We start from the raw sequence: 18,873 nt of genomic DNA on the forward strand, positions 1-18,873 counted from the left end.
TTGTAGCAATTAAGCTGTAATGCTACGTAGCCTACTAGGCATGTTGTAATGCTTAGTACGTAGTTAGTTTGTTAATGCAACCGTTACGATAGCTGTAACTTAGGTAATTGAATGCAACTTTGTTCCAAGACACAAAAGGCTGTTTTGATGACATGTGCCCCCCCAACCACAGCACAGATTGTATTACAGACTGAACTTTAGGATTCTTTTGAGTATCATTCCTTTAAAATCAAAGGTTAAGCAGATCATGTTGGATGACACATTCATTGCCCGTCTCCAGAATAGCCCAGAACTATTACTCATTCAGTACAGGAAAACTGTTAAATAGAATCATTGAACCAAGTGATGACTGCATCGGGTAAGTATGACAGGTTTTGTTATAACATGCATACCGCAAATGTTATAACTAATTATGGCCGGTTGTGATTGTAGTATAGTTGATTGTTATATAATTATATGGATATGGGGTCTTAATTGTTTTTAGTGCCAGCCATTAATTAACGTTCCCTTCCATACATGGAGACATGTGATCAGCGTATACAGCTGCACCGATATTTGGGGCTAAGTGTGCACGTGGGAGTGATTATCACTGATAATCTGGCGCCTCTGGTCGGCAGGTGTGCACGAAGGGTGACCTCTATTAGTACACAATTAAGTTGACCCTTTAACGTATTGTTTTAGTAGCCTGTGAATATAATTACATATAGCTTTCAGAATGCCCACCCACAGAATGGCTGGCTCTACCAGTCGTATGTTTACACTTCACACATCTTACTGCTGCAAGAATGATAAGAATGCACCCGGCACTGCCAGGACGTTTCTAGCCTCAGGCCGGGAGGTGTCGTTTGAGTTAATAGCTCAATATAATGTGATTCTATTTACGTGTACGCATATTACTGTTGCCGTGAGAGATGCATTCCTATGTATTAGAAATGCTCTCTCACTTTTATGGCCTCTCTTCCTCCATTGGAGTTGCTTGTCATTGTACTGAACTACGCACTGGCATAAATATATGAAAACAGTATAACGAGAAACTTTATTGGTGTCAGCATTTTTTGGCTAGCTGTCTATATGTAACCCATAGTGTTGCACACCCTAGGTCGGAATGATGTGTTGAATTCTCCGTCAGTAAGAATATCAAAACCCATTAGAATGGTATTCACTATTGGCTGTATTGCGCATTCAGATATAATAATGTAATGGCACCCCAACGCACGCACGTACACGTCATGAATGTATGACTTTATAATGAGCTTGCTAATTCATCATTAACCGCCCCACACACATCCAAACCCCATACATACACAGTCAGTCACACACAATCCACCCACTCCACACCCACACAGGCCAGGTTCCTGAGACATTTTATTTCAAAGACTTACGCAGGTGTGTGTGTGGACCATCAGAGACTAGCTTGCACTTGCATGAGCAGGATAACCCCGGCCTAGCTCTATATAACGGACACCTTAGAGGAACAAAGTTGGGCTGTTATTAGAATACATTATTGGGCGAAAATTTGCACCAACGAAAAATTACCTGCTATATGTGCTATATGCGGTGTACAGGTATGTGGCCTTAACTGAAATTAATGCACAAACTGTTCATTTAATTTGGGACCTGGCCTTTATATCGCAGTTAGCCTTTCTTCAGAGCTAGGTGGCAGTTAGTAGAGGGCCGGGATTTCACTGCATGCATGTGTACACTGTGTAGCACGCTTGTATAGCATACATTTGTGTAGTGTTAATGTCCCAATTCAAGCCAGTAAGAAGTTCAAAACACATCAGAATGGTATTGGCTAGCTATATATATATTATTGTACAGTACAGTGGAACCCCTCTATAACGAACACCTTTGGGGAACAATGTTTTGGCCTTTATACAGAGGTGGCCTTTGTTGAGAGGTTGTTTTGTATACAAACTGTTCATTTGGGACCTGGGTGTCTGGCCGTTGTATAGCAGCTGGCCTAATTTATTCGGAGGTGGTTGTTAACAGAGGTTCCACTGTATATAATAATGGACCCCCTAAGACACACGCACACGCACATTTTAACAATTTAAGTTCGCTAACTCATTATTTATTTCAAATACTTTAATCCATTTCCGTGAAAGCTCTTGAACTTGCAAGTGTCAATGCATGTGCTATAACAGACACCTCTGAGAAAACAAAGTTGTAATTGCATACAGAGGTGCATGGCCTTTGTTGAGGGGTTGTTTTGAACCTTTATATCACAGTTGACCTTCTTCATCAGTTGACCTTCTTCGTCAGTTGACCTTCTTCGTCAGTGGCCGTTAAGAGTCTGAGGAGTATAATATAGTTAATGTGCGTTCAACATACAAGCTGTTAGCAGCTGAACATCACACCCACATACACCCACTCACCCACTTTCAACCACAGCCACGACAGTACGGCTGTACAATGAACGAGCTGTACATGTGTTGTTGTGTATTGTCTTGTAGTCAGGAAGACCAGACGTTGCGTGGGCGTCACGGTGACCATATCCTCCCACCGCTGAATGTGTGGGATATGTATATCAGCAGCTGTATAGTGTGGGATCAGGGAACAGGCTTTGCCGTGGGTACGATATCCTGTACACTGGTTAGCGTGACTACAATATGTGGGTTTGGGTCTGCATGTTGAAACACTTTCTGTGTTGATTTATTTACCATCTGTTTGTTTATGACTGTACGCATACACAAAACTGAAAACTACCGTTTTATGAGCAAATAAACAATTAAATAACGAACACAAATTAAAGGTTTACTTAAAGTTTCAATAGTGTATGGGAATCACACCGCCATTGATTCTGCATAGTAACTACCGGGTTTGAAGTAGTTCATGTTGTGTACTCAATGTCCATTGTGTGTGATTGTGGTGCTTCAGTGCAGGCTTTGTCATCAGTGTCATCAGTGTCAGCCTGTGGAACAAGTAAACAGGAGACGGCTGAAAGGATGACATGTACAGTCGGTGGGAGGGTTGATACTAAAAGCATTTTGTTGACAGGATAATAGTACATTTGTAACAGATGCTCAGTACAGGATTGTTGTGTATGCTTGGGTCTATATAGGGAGGTAGCCAAAAAGCTTATTGGCTGCAGGATTGCTTAGTAACAGTGAAAACACAAGCCTCTCATCTGCCAGGAAAGAAAGACATGCCAGCTTATTGGTCAATTGTTACTGTATTTGCTGCTGTATTTGGTCAGTCGTGTGCTAAAATCATCAATCGTCTTAAATGCATAAGGAATCGATTATCAACCGTGCACATGCGTGTGTGTGTGTGTGTGTGTGTGTGTGTGTGTGTGTGTGTGTGTGTGTGTGTTCATGACCAGAAATCAGCACAACTTTGGCCTGTGTATAACCAGATAGGGTAAGGTTTCCCAGCTCACACTTTGAACACAATGATGTATACGTCGGACCCCCACTCTACGTCCTGTTTATATCCAGTGCGTGTGCACGCTCACATGCACGGCATGCACATGGGGGAAGATTTGTGGTAGATATTAATATTATTATACAGTGGCCACATGGAACCCTTTTCAAGCTGCATACAACGGACTCCTTTTCGGCCGGTATACAGAGTTATAAATCGATAAGGCTTCAGATCAGCTCCTGAAGGGGCAGGTGGATTGCGAACAAGGGAAGTGCAAATAAAAGACATGCAGGTGTTAATGTACGGAGCAGCCAACGTGTCTGTGTGTCTGATGATTACACAGTGTATACATTCAATGTGGTAGCAAGCTAAGTAAGTTAGCACTGTGCTGTGTTAGCAGACACTGCAATAGTGTTACATTGGATAGTTAGCGACAGGATGCTCTTAATGATATTCATGAACTGACAACATTCTTATATAAAGCAGTTGGCTAGTGTGTTTAGACCTATAGCAGTATCAAAAGGAAACACAGCAAAAATCGAAGATCGATCATGGAGAGCTACAAAATCCAAAGAAAACTGGGTAGTGGCAACTTTGCAAAGGTGTACCTTGCTACACACCTCCCTACACAACAAGAGGTTGCATTGAAGATGATATGCAAGAAGGGACTCAACAACAAGAACCTGGAAAGAGTGCAGAGAGAGATCAGCAACATGAAGACCCTGGGCAGCCATGACAGCATTGTGACACTCATAGAAAGTAAGCTGAAATGCAAATAATTAGTACTGGTAGATATTGCAATATTAATCTGCTTGCATACATATTATTTCTGCACAGTATTTTGCAACATTATTTACTGAGTATTGTTTCTGTGCACAGCATTTGAGACCTCAGAGCACTACGTGCTAGCCATGGAGTACCTGCCAGGTGGAGAGCTATTCGACTATGTACTAGAGAGAGACGGCCTGTCGGAAACTGCTGCAAAAGAAGTATTCCGAGAATTGGCCTGTGCAGTCCAGCATTGCCACAACGTAAGTATATTATAGAGAGAGGGTGTGTGTGTGTGAAACTTGGCACTGTGTATACCAACAAGACCCCACCAATATTTATTTGTTAATTGAGTAAAGAATAAATAGGGTGATCCAAAATTGGCAGTTTTTGTAAGGATGCAGCACTTACCTGTACAATACATAACAAGTGATTATTACATGACCACAATCATTTATTGAGTGTTTTATCTATCACAGACTGGGATTGCACACAGAGATCTGAAACTCGAAAATATCTTACTGGACAGCAAAAACCGCCCCAAGGTGAGACGAGATAAGATTACCATAGTAACTATCAAGTTTATTCACAGCCATTATCTCACCCCATGCACGCTGTGCATATTCAAAACCAACTTGCTTATCCCATACGCGTGAATAAAATTCACACGCAGTATCCAATAGCCTAAATAAGTATTCATAGACAAAATTCACTATTATTGAATTTCCTACAGATTGCTGATTTTGGCCTCTCAAAGGAAGCTCATAATCACCCGATCTACGCTACGTACTGCGGCAGTCCCCTCTACACTGCACCTGAGATTATGCATGGTCAGCAATACAGGGGACCCGAGTGCGATATCTGGAGCATGGGCGTGATCCTCTACACGATGCTAACGGCAACCATGCCATTCGATGATACGAACTTCACCAAGTTCATGTTCAAGATCGAGAAAGGGGAATACTCCAAGCCTGAGGGCGTCTCAACTGGTAAGCATTGTTATTATGTTAATGCATGCACAGGAACAGCTGTAGGTCATTTGAATGTCTGTGTTTATGTTGTCCTTTGCTGCCTAGTAACTAACTTCCATGTGCAATTGAGAATGGTTTATACAACGTGACTTTGTGGGAATTACCAAGCCTTGCAAATGAGACACTTTGATTAAGTAGTGATTTCACGTTTGCAATACCGTACACTGCACTTTTATTACGGCCACTTCCTTCTTACACAGATGCTCAAGAGATCATCTCAAAAATGCTCAACCCTAGTACCAACTCAAGATACAACATCAACCAAGTGCTTAACCATCCATGGCTGGCCACACCCTCTCAGAGGAGACGAAAACTCGGCATTTGTCTTACCACTCCCCCTCAACTGAAAATCACTGGAGTGTGCGATTGCGATTGTTCATGTCACAAGAATGAACCACACACGCACCGTGACTCTGTTATCACCAAGCACTGTGAAGATTGCGAGGAGATCATCTCTAACACCCTCGACTTCAAAAACAGACAGATCCCACAGCTCAGCCGCAACTCAAGTACAACGAGCAGTGGCTACGGCTCTGAGTTCGGTAGTCAATACCTCCCTATTGAGAGCCCTGTCTGCATGAGGCCTCGCTTTAGGCCCCTCCTTGATATAGATGAACGAAGATACTCACTACCAAGAAAGAGCAAGATCTCCACCCCTAACAGCCGCAACTCCGTTCCCTCCCACCCCCTCGTAGCTACCCCTGCCTACTCTACGACCACCACCTGTGGATTAGAAGAGGATGACGGCACTGTGTTTATCTAAGACTGAAATTGAAAGTTATATATCGACAATCTGACAATATATATCGATCGCTAGGTCTCCAATCTATGCAATGATTCTTTCCATTTGTCTGAAATGACAGGAGAGCCAAATTTTCTATCGAATATCAAAAACTTTGCACTGAAGAGCACCCCCTCCCCTACCCGTGAACGGTACATGCTGTGGAATGGACACTGTTCGTGATTGTTAGAACAATCCGATCTCACCATCTGATAACTGATTCATTTACTCATGTCTTGATCAACTTACATTTTTCTGTTGTAGGCAAATTAATAGTTAGTTAGGATTACGATATCATTTACCACAACGTCACGTCTTTAAACTTTGTGCAAACCCATACAACAAATGTTGTAAATAATATTATCAAAATTAATTGTTTAACAGAGCAACTGTCAGCGTGAATGCATGCATGCATGTGCATGATTGGTGACTGCCATACAATTACAGTAGTAATGGCTGTAGATAAATTAATGACTCTAATTAGCTATAGGGGTATGCAATATACGTGCAACCATGCATGTTCTCTGTGGTGAGGTGGTTAATCTTTGTATTGGAGATTTTGGACATCAAATATATAAGTTTTGGCGCTGAACGCTAGTAGTCTTTTGTAGAGGTGTATCAATCACATCTACAGCACGTTACTGAGTCCTTACTGGAGGCTCGATCCATGCATGTGCACAGAAGATACACATTTTACAGTGGAGGTTCCATGCATCATATCTACGTATAGCTAGAATGCAATAAGCTATATACATGCAAGTAGAGATGCATGTGTTACATTTACAGTGGAGGTTCCATGCACTGTAGACGTCTATTATAGCTAGAATGCACTGCACAGTAACTACAGTTTTAGCTATACATGCAAGTGAACATGCCACTGTGAATATAGCTGGCCAGCTCAGTATAATTAAATACAGCTTATATCGTTCCCAGGCCGATCTGTCTCCAAAATAATGCTAGGTCGACAACTATAGCGTTGTTTTGGAGACAAATCGGCCTGGGAACGAGGCAAATAGCAGCCATATATTGCTGCTAAGCTGTATTTAACATATCTGCCGAAACAAAGCTAACACCGGACCATGTAGACGTCTATATAGCTAGAATGCAACTGCATAGTAACTAGCTATACATGCAAGCGAACATGCTACTGTGAATATAGTTGGCCAGCTCGGTAAAATTAAATACCAGCTTAGCAGCTATGATTATTATAGTTGCTAAGCAATCAAAGTTAAATCTGCCGAAACAAAGCTAATGCCCCGCTTTGTTGAGGGATAGAGCCCATAGTGCTATGGAACCAGATCACTGCTGTTGTTGGCTAAACTTAAGAATACACCTTGTTAATGCTTTTGAGTACTCAAAATAGGATAACAGTTCAATTCCTTTCTATTTGCAAACTGTGAGAAGAGTTTGTGACAATAATGACTCAATAATTAGAAAATTGGCTATTGATACAGTAAACACTTAAGTAACCATAAAACTGCGTGAAAGAGAAAATTCTAACAAACCGAGCAAAAATAGCTAGCGTAACTATAAAGCCACAGAAGAAGTAGAGTAATGTTACAATAGAGTGTCTTATTGCACTAGCTAGTACGCACGTGCGTATAGTCCATTTGACAGCTGCTGGCACTGACTGAGGATGTGGGACAGGAAGTATTGTTGGCCACAGAGCAGGGGACCCATGATCACCACATGACCTCCAGGTACAACGGAGGCACCTGCACATGTATGTATGTATATAGATATATAGGACAGGACAAGTCAAAGGTTAACTGTCAGTAGAGTACAGGGTGCATGTGTATGGTAGTTGACAGTGACAGGGGTTGTATATACACAGTGTTTACTTGTGTGGGAGTGCGTGTTGACATGGTGATGCATTAGTGATGCATTAGTGCTATGTGTTTTAGAGTGTGCTTGTTTATAGCACTTAAGGTTAGAGAAACAATGCTGTCCCCAGAGTACAAGCAAAAGCAATTAACACATAGCGACCAAGGGATAGGCACCAGAAGCTTTAGTCTGAATCGAGAGGTGGTCACCACAGACCAAGACATAACAAGTACAGAGAGGGTTGCCAAGTGTAGTCATAAACAAGGCGGGCATGTTGCAGCGCCTACGCTAGCTGGGTAGAGTCACAAGTCTGGCCACTACTAACAGTGTATGCTAGGTGGATCATTATAAGGGGGTGAAAACGAAAAACAGAACCCAAACTGCTGTTCTTTTGATAAGTGTGTGCAAGACACGACAGGTTGACAATCATTTTACAGCTACATAGCTTCGGAGCTGTACGGTACGTGTATATTGAAACTCTATAAGCATTCCTGTTTCTATAGCTACTCCCTAAACAATGCAATATTAAGAGACTGCATACATTGGCTATAATACTACCATGCATGCGTGCACATACTTTGCTGTAAGTGCTTTCTTAGTAACCAGACTAAGCATCTCCTAACATACCCCAGGGGGGGGGGGTGAAAAATTCTCAAATGAATACGTATAACAGTTTTAGCTAGCTGGCTGCTCGCTGGCTCTACTGGCAACCACAATACGCCCACACTCAATTATTGGACCTAACCACTGCTGGAACCACACGTACACACAAGCTACAGCTACATGTACATACATGTACACTGCTTTAGTATACATGCAGGCAGTGCTCTCAATTAGCTTCAAAGAACTAGCTACACCATTATAATCAAATTACACATGGACTCTTATTCCTCACCTCAGCAAAGGAGCCAGTGAGACACTAACCAAGTTGTGGTCACCTACTAGTCACTGCTCCTCTGACTACCTGCCAGACATTCACATTGTAATAATGTAGTTCCTGCACCACAAAAGAATTTAAACATGAATCTGGGAATCTGGGCATGTAGCGTGGTGTGCCTTTTAGCGCTTAACTCCCAGGAAAACACTCTACCACAATAATTTAGTCTCAACCCAGAGCCTCTATAGCTGACATAAACAAGATATTGTTGTGTGAAGGCTGTCTATGCTGTAAACGCAGTGCTATGGCATCCAGGTAAGTAGATACACTCGTGACAAACAAACAAACAAACGAACCACTATACCCATGGCCGCCCACGCGCGCCTCGGGTAACAAACAGCTGTATGTAGTATGAGGTACAAGTAGGCACAGGCATGTATAGATTAACTAACATCTGCATGTAGTGTGTTGTATATGCATACTTGGTTTCTAGGCATAATTATAACTATTATGCAGGACAGTGCTTATGTAAGGATTGTCCATTGTTAAGATTGTCCATTGTACAGAACAGTAGGGATTGTCCATTGTGGCAGGATCGTCCATTGTGGCAGGATTGTCCATTGTGGCAGGACGTATATAGTTAAGGATTGTCCATTGTGGCAGGATCGTCCATTGTGGCAGGATTGTCCATTGTGGCAGGACGTATATAGTTAAGGATTGTCTATTATTGTCTGGGGTGGTAAGTGTCATATTATAGCATCTATCTCCTACTATACAGTGCCGTATATAATAATTATAATCAAGTTACATGCTTCAGAATAACAGTGGCTAAACCAATAGACAATGTGATAGCACCAACCATACAGCTGGTCACCAGTAAGCACCACAATACAGTTATGGGCACATATAATTTTATTACAAGTAGTATACAAGAATAATTATATGTAAAGGCACACCAGACTGACAGACAGTGGTATTTTTGTTTTGTTTCACAGGTGGCCTGTGAATTATATTATACTAGAATTGGAACAATGAATTTGCATTGCAAACATAATGTTTATACAGAAACTGCAGTGTTCATCACATGACATATGGGGTAGGCTGACAGACTACCAGACAGTGATCTTTGTTTCACAGGCCACTAGTGAATTACACTTAAAAACAATGAATTTCCTGCTCTGATTTCTGCATTGCCAACTGCAGCGTCCATCGATCACATGACATACGATAGGCTGAACAATAAACCACAATAAAACCATTATAATAAGGGACAATTATCACATTGTTGTCAATAATTTTAACTTGTTAAAAAACGAGCACCACCGGTAAGCTTTGCTAGAGAAAACCTAACTGATCATGAATACCATTCAATGGACTCACCTAGTTACACAGTGCTGACGCGGCTACTCTATGTCTCCAGTGGCACACACGTGTGAGTACCTGATCAATGGAGCGTACCACACACTTGCACCTGGCGCCATTACGACTAGCTAGTACTACTTCCTATAATAGCCCATTGTCCCATCTTCCTAAACCATCGTGCACTCCTATAGCATTCCCCTTATAGGCATGACATCATCATCTCTTACCCGGTAACCGGGACATTCTAATACCCCCTAGGCTAGTATTATACTTATGATAAATGTGAGGGGACTGCACCTGGGCACAAGAAAACATATAACACAAAACAAGCTTCCCAAGTTCCCTGTGATAATCTAATTAATTTTGTTTACATAATTATAGTCAGCATACATGTATACAAGTATACAGGACTGGAATACTGCATTGGCTTCCGTTCCACCAAGGAGATGTAAAATTCCCATTACATCATACGTATTTTGGTGAGCTAGCTAGCTACCGTAATCTGATAACAGTGAGAGTCAAAGAGCACCTAATTATAGGCACTCAGCTATAATCCCCTAGGGCAGTACACCACTACAATGGAATGTAGGTAGTGACAATTTTATACTAGAATTCAAACAGTGAGAAAATTATAAATTTGTAGCGGAATTGTAACAGTGTTCGAGAAACAAACAGGGTACATGACTACATGACTACATAGCCATATATATGAAGTAGGTATTTCTAGGATACATAGCTCTATCATGTGCGAGGAGGAAACATTCGATACCTGTGAAACAAGATATGGCTTTCATTAATAATTATAGCTAAATCAGCGTTGTGCAGTATCTCGGAAACACTATAATGCTGATTATATCATGTAACTACGGAGTGGTATCTAGGATACATAGCTGATGTGCGAGGAGGAAACATTCGATACTGACTCGATCATCAGTGAAATAAAATACGGCTTTCATTAACATAGCTGAATCAGGGTTGTGTAGTATCTCTAACACGGAAATGTTATTATATCAAGTAGCTAAGTTTAGTGTATTAATGCTTACAGGTATTCGTCTCGTCTCCTACATAAAAAAGTAATATTATTATGTTTTGTATATAATTATTCACAGCACCAGCCTACACACACTACACACACTACTCACACTACTCACACTACTCACACTATTCACACTATTATATTCACAGATCTAGAGGCAGCCAGAGGAAAAAGTACATAATTATTAGGAAAATGCTATAAATAAGTGTATTCACTGTTTCCTAGTAGTAGTAGTCTACAAGAGTTCCAGTTCCAGTGACAATAATAGAATGTTTAGCATTGTTACATACATGTTCATATACAGCTAGCTAGGAGGTTATAGTGTCATGGGATTATTGAACACAGCCTATATATACTCACACACTCACAAGAGAATTGTCTTGCTAATTGACAGCTAGCTACACAATTGTAATTGTAAAGCCAGCCCATAAATGCAAAGGTCACACTACGTTTATTTCTGACAATGCTTATGAATATCAAGGACATTGTTTCAACAGCTCAAGTAGATCTGTATCCCTCACCTGCCAGTAATGAATAGCAGATGTCGGCTACTGACCTCCCCTGGCCCTCATCTTGTCAGCTGGAGGCTGCACAGAGCCAAGAAGAAGCATGCAGCTGTAAGACTCCATATTGTCAGAGCCATGTGCGGTGGCAGGACAAGTGGTGGGTGGGCCTTTAATGACCAGTTGACATTGAGGAAAGACATGACAGGGAGTGTGTGTTTTAAAGGGGCCTCTCTTATGTCCCTAGCAGCTGTCAACAATCACGACATATCTGTCTCTGGTTTTAAATCACACTGGGTTAAAGTTCTCACTCATCGGGAAATACCCGATCCCTACTGGTCCGTTAAATGGATCACTGAGCATGTGCAGAAGACAATCGTCCAATCGGATTCATCCCCCCAGGTACCTCACCGTGTAAGTAAGTTATAAATATATGAGGAGACAGAAATATTACGCGTGCAACAGAACACCTCTGTTGTGTGTACTGTACGGTAACATTGTAATGCAAAGGATTCATGAGATCATACACATTGGTATGTACCTCAATAAAGGATTTATAGTAGGCCCGCCCGAGACCAATGCAACTCTTCATGCTGCCATAGTGATGGTTTAATATATATATATATAGGATGGTTTTAGCGGAACGGAATGGTGAATGAGATCAGCTGGGCGTATCATTGTCCAATGATATAGCACGCTCAAGTCATACACACACACACATGTATCATGTGTGTGTGTGTATGTATAACACAATAATATGGAATGTGTTGTGTTCGGTATCATATTACACTTCAAACAGTGGGAGAGGGGGTGGTTCATATTTGGTTAAGCACTGTATGAATAGGTTGCATCCTGATGCGATAGCGAAGGCATTATTCATATATTCAAATGGATATCATTAATTGTAGTCATTTTTGTTTGTTTTGTACAGGCCCACTGGTTGTCACGGGAACAAGTAGATGCAGCCAACACAATGCTGAGTCAGCGACTACTAAGGTAGAGACTACCGCTAGTAGTCATGTGTGTGTGAATTCTTTAATGGTTGTGCAGTAGTCATTTCTCAGGCTTGGTCATTTCTCAGGCTTGTGTTGAGGTCATGGTAGGCCGCATGATAGTATGTACAGGATATAATATTCTGTATTTGGTGTGTATGGATTAGACCTCCTCCTCTGACAGCTGCACTGGTAGTGATGTGTGTTGTGCATCATGAATGTTGCTAACAGCTAACGTGCTAAGCATATTTACGTCAATTATAGCTATAATTTGTGGGATAATTATGTCTGTTTAATTGCAATTTCGTGAGTGTTATTATTAGTGGAGAAGATTTGACGGTTGTTTTTTTGCAGGGTTCCTGTTCAGTACATCATTGGTGAATGGGATTTCCGGACTTTGACCCTTGCAATGAGACCGCCCGTGTTCATTCCGGAGCCAGAAACTGAAGTAGGTAAGTGTGTGTGTATACTGGGTGAATTTTTATTTCGGATAGTTTGTATACTAATGATGACGTAAGATCTAGCTATTGTGCATTTATAATTTTGCAGTTTGCTTTGAATACAAGGAAATTTTCACCACATGAAAAAACCAGCTGCATCCTATATCATATTAGGAGTGGTCACTATAATTATTGGTGTGGGCTAAAAACGTCATCCAGTAATGATGGATAAGGCCAAAGAGTCTAATGGTAGTGTGGTATATTGTGGGTTCACATACACCCACCCGCCACCGCATGGAATGAGTTGATCCCAGAAGAGTTAGATTGTTGCCAAGTGACTATAGGTATTATGTAAGCCATTTTCTAGGTTATGTGGGATGTGGTGACCAGCTGGGGACTTGTGGTAGGGAGTGTTGAACAACAAGTGTGTGGGGAGATGGGGCAGCTAGTGTGGACTGTGGGGAGAGTGTTTACTCATTGTGTGTTCAATGGCCTGGGAATGTTATTATAGGAAGGCTGATAAGAACTAAAATGTTTGTACAATGTCTGCCCATTGTTCATTAGTCTGGTAGTGTCTTGTATATACATGCATGTAGTAGAGACAGCTTACTACAAACAAAGGTAGCTATAGTAACAACTTGAACCTGTTAATCTAGTACTGCCAATTTCAAAACCCTCAAACTAATTGAGTGGCTACTAGGCCCTGGCAAATTATGCTCCTTTTTCTGCCTATTATGCTTTTGAGCAGTGCCCCAAATTCAGCCTATTATGCTCGTCGAAAGAACCCATTATGCCCAATATTGACGTCATAAATAATCTTTTTTCAGCAGTAGTAACAACTCTTGTTGTATTGTACATTTCAATACAACAAGAGATAATTTCATTTGTAACATAACTGAAGACAGAAGATTCTTCTAGATTTAAAAGAGGCATTTAAAAGAGAAAAAACATGTTCAGCAGCAGCAGAGGACCGTTGCATTTGCACCAAATTCAAAATTTTAACCCTATTATGCCCCAATTATGCCAGCATCCTATTATGCCCCAAATTATGCCGGCATAATTTGCCAGGGCCTAGTGGCTACCTCTATAGCTATAGTGGCTAGTGGCGTGTTGATGTCTGATAGACCATTTTTATATTTTATACTGTAGGAGCTGGTTGGTCTTGTACTGGACGAGTTGCTTAGTGACCAGTCACGGGGGGACGTTAAGTTCTTGGATTTGTGTTGTGGCAGTGGGGCAATTGCCATCTCTCTGCTCACAGAGTGTGCACAGGTATGTGTGTGTGTGTGTGTGTGTGTGTGTGTGTGTGTGGTGTGGATTTGTGTGAGGGTGTGTGTGTGTGTGTGTGTGTGTTTTTAGAAGGCCAGTATACAAAAGTATGGCCGGTGTGTGTGGATTGTGTGTTGTTTTGATTGCTCTAACTGTTTCTTGACACGCTCCATTGGTTTAGATGAGTGGCCATGCACTGGACATATCTGAAGAGGCTGTTATGCTGACCAGGGAAAATGCAACAAAGTATGTGTGTGTTGTGTGTGTGTGTGTGTATTCATGCACTGTATGTCTGTAGCATGCTTCCTTAGGGGGAAATCCAGCACAGGGGGTACCTTCCAGGCACTGTGTTGTGTTCCTGCAACCTTACTAATGGGACTTCCTCTAATATTGTATTTTCTCACACACACACACACACACACATTATGCATACACATCCCATCCACACATCCACACACAATCCCCCCCACACACACATTCACACACAATCCCCCCCACACACACATCCACACACAACCCCCCCCACACACAATCCCCCCACACACACACACACAATCCCCCTCTCACACACACACAACCCCCCCTCCCCCCACGCACACACAGGCACGGTGTATCTGATCGACTGCACACACTTCACTGTCCCCTTGACGAGTGTCTACAGCAGCTGGAGGAGCACCGGGTGACCTTTGACCTCATCATCAGCAACCCACCTTACATAGCAAGTAGCAGGCTACCTCACGTGCAAGCTGAGGTACAGAGGTATGTTACTATATAATATAGGGGTGTGGTCTTTGGTAGATCATAGGCATGAGGTGTATAATATTACCCTGCATAACAAAGCACGTTGGCTAAGAGATACTAAAACACACATAGATAAACTGGATCACTTTTATCGGCTAACTATAGATCAAGCTACATGTATATACATCAATTATATCCTCATTCAGTCTTCGTTACTGTAATAGCTGTTTCCTCTAAACACACTGTAATTCGTGTACAATGTGGCTCCTTATTCGGGGACTTGAAGGGTCCTCTGTATAGATACACAACTAACCCGTGTTTATGTTGGTGGCCAGGTCATGCACACAGTGATATCACTGTGTTTGTGTACGATGGGAGCTCGCTTATTTATACGTGTGTTTACATTTCCATAATAACGTATGTTTACGTTGTACGTCCTTCTTCTAAGGATATATAGGCTGACTAAGTTTGGCTGCGTATCCATGGGTATTAAATATTGTAATCATTTATGGCGTGTATACCCCAGAGAAAGTGTTACTATTTACTATGGCTCGTGAAAACAGGGACATTACATCATCATCTGTGTGCCCCTCGTACGTACGTACGTAGGAAGGTCATCCTACTGGGGATGGGAATGAGGTTGTTTAGACAGGCAAAGGATAATACTAGTGCTTCAGTAGAGTTCACCAGCTATATCCTTGGTTGTGCTGGGTTCCTAGTGCATAGTGCAGGAGAGTGCTTCAGTCATCAGCTGTCCTATACCTATACTTATTATCAAGACCTCCTACGGTGTAGCTATGTTTTTTTGTGTATAGTCATTAATTTTCCTGCATGGCTTCAGAGGATTATACAACAGTGATGCTCGTGCTTCACCCGCTACACGTATCCTCATCCATAATATGCCTTGGGACAGAAAATTAATTATGGTAAAGCTGACAAGCTGACAGTGTGTGTGTGTGTGTCTATTCCAGCTGTAACTGCTCAAACGTTGTGACATGCAGGATATGGGGGGTGATCAGTGCCAAAACCTCCAGTTCTTTTTATTTAGTATTAACATTATTTGCATGGTAAAGTTCTACATACAAATGACACGCTCTCTCTCTTATTTGCATGTGAAGTTCTACGTACAAATGATACTCTCATTTGCATGGTGAAGTTCTACATACAAATGACACGCTCTCTCTTATTTGCATGGTGATTTTCTACATACAAATGATACTCTCATTTGCATGGTGAAGTTCTACATATAAATGATACTCTTATTTGCATGGTGAAGTTCTATATGATGAAAGTTCTACATACAAATGAGAAGTTCTACATACAAATAACGCTGCATGGCAAATGATATAAGCTTTGTTAGTTTTACAATGACACTCTCATATATATTTGCATTGACTTGAAACCACTCCCTTTTTCATCTATAAGGAAGGGCTCGGATGAAAAAGGGAAGGTTGGAATACAATTAGAACAAACCACTATAACTACATAATGTGTGGGTGTTTATTCAGCTTTGATCCCAGACCCCGTCAGAAATGTATTTTATACTCGAGGCTATATAGCAACAGAAATAGTACATGCGTGAGTGGTGGCACGCAAGTTGTTAGGACGTTAACATTGTGGGAGCGTGACATTCTTCACGCATGCCCCTATAGCTAGGACAACTGTAAATTTATAGTGGCATGTTGAAGGAGGACACAATTAACATTATAGTATAGACGGACATTGTAATTAACATATCAACTACGTGTTGGACACGCCCGCTCATGTGGCAATCCTTTTTGGTCACATAAGTGGGCGTGTCCAATAACGGAGTTAAAAAAATTACTCTCTCCCCTGAGCCTTTTCTTAGGTGAAAAGGAGTAGTTTCCAGTTTAGCAAATTAACTATGCAAATGCGAGAGTATCATTTGTATGTAGAACTTCACCATGTAAATGAGAGTATCATTTGTATGTAGAACTTCACCATGTAAATGAGAGTATCATTTGTATGTAGAACTTCACCATGCAGATGAGAGTATCATTTGTATGTAGAACTTCCCCATGCAAATGAGAGTATCATTTGTATGTAGAACTTCACCATGCAAACAAGAGAGAGCGTGTCATTTGTATGTAGAACTTCACCATGCAAATGAGAGTATCATTTGTATGTAGAACTTCACCATGCAAATAAGAGAGAGCTCGTCATTTGTATGTAGAACTTCACTATGCAAATGATTTTAGTAATAAATAAAAAGAGCTGGAGGTTTTGGCACTGATCACCCCCCATAGCAGGAAAGCTAACAATGTGTTGAAGTCATTAGTTTGCCTGGCTTCAGTAAAGTACCCTTATCTTTTTGTGGGCTACTCAAAAGTGGCCAATTTGTTTTGCTGGCCACTTAAAAGCTGTAACAACAAACCTGTAATGGCTTCCTAAAGAGTGTAGACCAATTTTACAGTCTAATTTTCACCATTGCCAGGTCTCTTTGTTCTCTAGATCTGACCAATTATTCCTTTTGAAATGGTTTCCAAAACATTCTTTCTTTGGTTAATAGCTCTATAGATGTCCTACCTGGCATATTATAATCATGCTCCCATACCAATCACAATATTAGCATTGCTGCACAAAGCCTGCCATGGATAACCCTTTGATGTATCCTACTCCTGTGATCATGTGACCCCCCACCTTGCATGCACGCACACTGTCAACCATTGTAGGCACCTGTGCGCATTTGATACCAAAAAATGTATAGAAGAGTATTTTGATCGCCCAGATAATGAGATTTTAATTGCTTGGTTGTGTAGGTATGTGGATCAGAGAGCTCTTGATGGTGGAGATGACGGCCTGCGGCCGGTTGCTAAGATACTGTCCATCTCCAAACATCTGCTGTCAGAAGAGGGGTAGGTCGAGAGCTACGCATTTTACTCACTTAGTAATAGTTATAACATGGGCACGAGGGATTGTATGGTGTATATTGCACTGAAGCACGAGGATGAAGCCCTGAGGGCTGAGTGCAGTGTACACCATTCATTCTGAGTGCACGAACAAGGCGATCAATCCCTGTACCTGTATATTTTACTGTAAGCCTGGCGGCATTCATTTTGTTTTATCCCTCAAGGCTTTGTGGTCACATAGCAACAGCATAGCAACGGAATATAATGTTATGAGGCCTGGAAATATTAAAATCGTCCTAGGGATTTTTTTGCCTTGTCAAGCATACTCATTCCATGAAATCACAATTTTAACTATGAGGCACAGGAAATAAAAAATAATAATGTGCACTAGAAATTGCCCCAGGGACTTTTTTAATCTTGGATACTTATAATCATCTGTATCCAAGCAACGTTTATGTGTGTGTGCGTGTGCGTGTGTAGTTCAGTTGGAAGATGTGCACAAGAAACAGTGAATTTTGTTAGCAATAATTAACTTCCTTCGTTTGTAGTGTCATACATACATGTAGCTGCAACGTAGGTGCTCCATGAATCACCTTCAGTTGACTCCAGCTGCAACAGTTACTCGCTGTCTAATCACCCAATTCTTGGCATTAAATAGGTCATAATTATTATACAGTCATCATACATTTTATTTCTGTATAGCCCACCCCTACCACCGTGTGTTCTGTATAGCCCACCCCTACCCCTGTGTGTTCTGTGTATAGCCCCACCCCTACCCCCGTGTGTTGCTACTAATTAACTTGTACTTTAATAATTATTATGCTTCATTGACTATAATAATAATTATGAGGCAGGAAATAACGGTGTTTTGTAGTGCGTACAGCAACAGAAATAGTCCCAGGGACTTTTTGACTGCATTAGTGCATAAGACATTATTCCGGGTGGAATGCAACTAACCATGCAGCATAATGTAGCCTCTGCCTCTCTATAAGTGATCACACTTCATGACATCA

At 41.4% G+C, this 18,873-nt stretch overlaps 2 protein-coding genes and 1 long non-coding RNA gene across 10 annotated transcripts in view; 2 read left to right on the plus strand and 1 right to left on the minus strand.

Moving 5' to 3' along the window:
* Positions 1–3,857: 3,857 nt before the first annotated feature.
* On the plus strand, positions 3,858–6,331 carry LOC135346907 (uncharacterized). Its single transcript, XM_064544686.1, has 5 exons — positions 3,858–4,125; positions 4,246–4,397; positions 4,614–4,679; positions 4,868–5,123; positions 5,366–6,331. Exons 1-5 carry the CDS (start codon positions 3,918–3,920, stop codon positions 5,926–5,928), a joined length of 1,245 nt encoding a protein of 414 aa, XP_064400756.1. The 5' UTR covers positions 3,858–3,917; the 3' UTR covers positions 5,929–6,331.
* Positions 6,332–7,310: 979 nt separating this feature from the next.
* On the minus strand, positions 7,311–11,712 carry LOC135346926 (uncharacterized). The gene is made up of 3 exons (XR_010398138.1): positions 11,567–11,712; positions 8,666–8,767; positions 7,311–7,661 (listed from the first exon to the last, which is right to left on the minus strand). It is a non-coding gene; the product is annotated as an uncharacterized LOC135346926 (long non-coding RNA).
* LOC135346908 (MTRF1L release factor glutamine methyltransferase-like) overlaps positions 8,816–18,873 on the plus strand; it is an 11,805-nt gene continuing 1,747 nt past the window's right edge. For 2 of the 8 annotated variants that reach the window (XR_010398131.1, XM_064544691.1), the window contains exons 1-7: positions 9,077–11,962; positions 12,480–12,544; positions 12,895–12,988; positions 14,130–14,252; positions 14,431–14,495; positions 14,853–15,008; positions 17,771–17,866. Coding sequence is in view for 7 of the 8 variants with exons in the window: in XM_064544691.1 (XP_064400761.1) it covers positions 11,576–11,962; positions 12,480–12,544; positions 12,895–12,988; positions 14,130–14,252; positions 14,431–14,495; positions 14,853–15,008; positions 17,771–17,866 (986 nt within the window). In the remaining variant the exon portion in view is untranslated. Of the gene's footprint in view, positions 11,967–12,479; positions 12,545–12,894; positions 12,989–14,129; positions 14,253–14,430; positions 14,496–14,852; positions 15,009–17,770; positions 17,867–18,873 lie in introns of all 8 variants that reach the window. The other 6 variants (XM_064544688.1, XM_064544687.1, XM_064544689.1 and 3 more) reach the window with 6 other exon arrangements.

The sequence above is a fragment of the Halichondria panicea genome, chromosome 13 (assembly GCF_963675165.1).
Source record: "Halichondria panicea chromosome 13, odHalPani1.1, whole genome shotgun sequence".
NCBI classification, from domain to species: domain Eukaryota; kingdom Metazoa; phylum Porifera; class Demospongiae; order Suberitida; family Halichondriidae; genus Halichondria; species Halichondria panicea.

Bases quoted from the DNA above. Each gene is read 5' to 3' on its own strand.
- LOC135346907 (XM_064544686.1), top strand. From the start codon at position 3,918: ATGGAGAGCTACAAAATCCAAAGAAAACTGGGTAGTGGCAACTTTGCA. The intron at 4,680-4,867 runs GTGAGACGAGAT...AATTTCCTACAG, and splicing joins ACAGCAAAAACCGCCCCAAG to ATTGCTGATTTTGGCCTCTC. The intron at 5,124-5,365 runs GTAAGCATTGTT...CTTCTTACACAG, and splicing joins GCCTGAGGGCGTCTCAACTG to ATGCTCAAGAGATCATCTCA.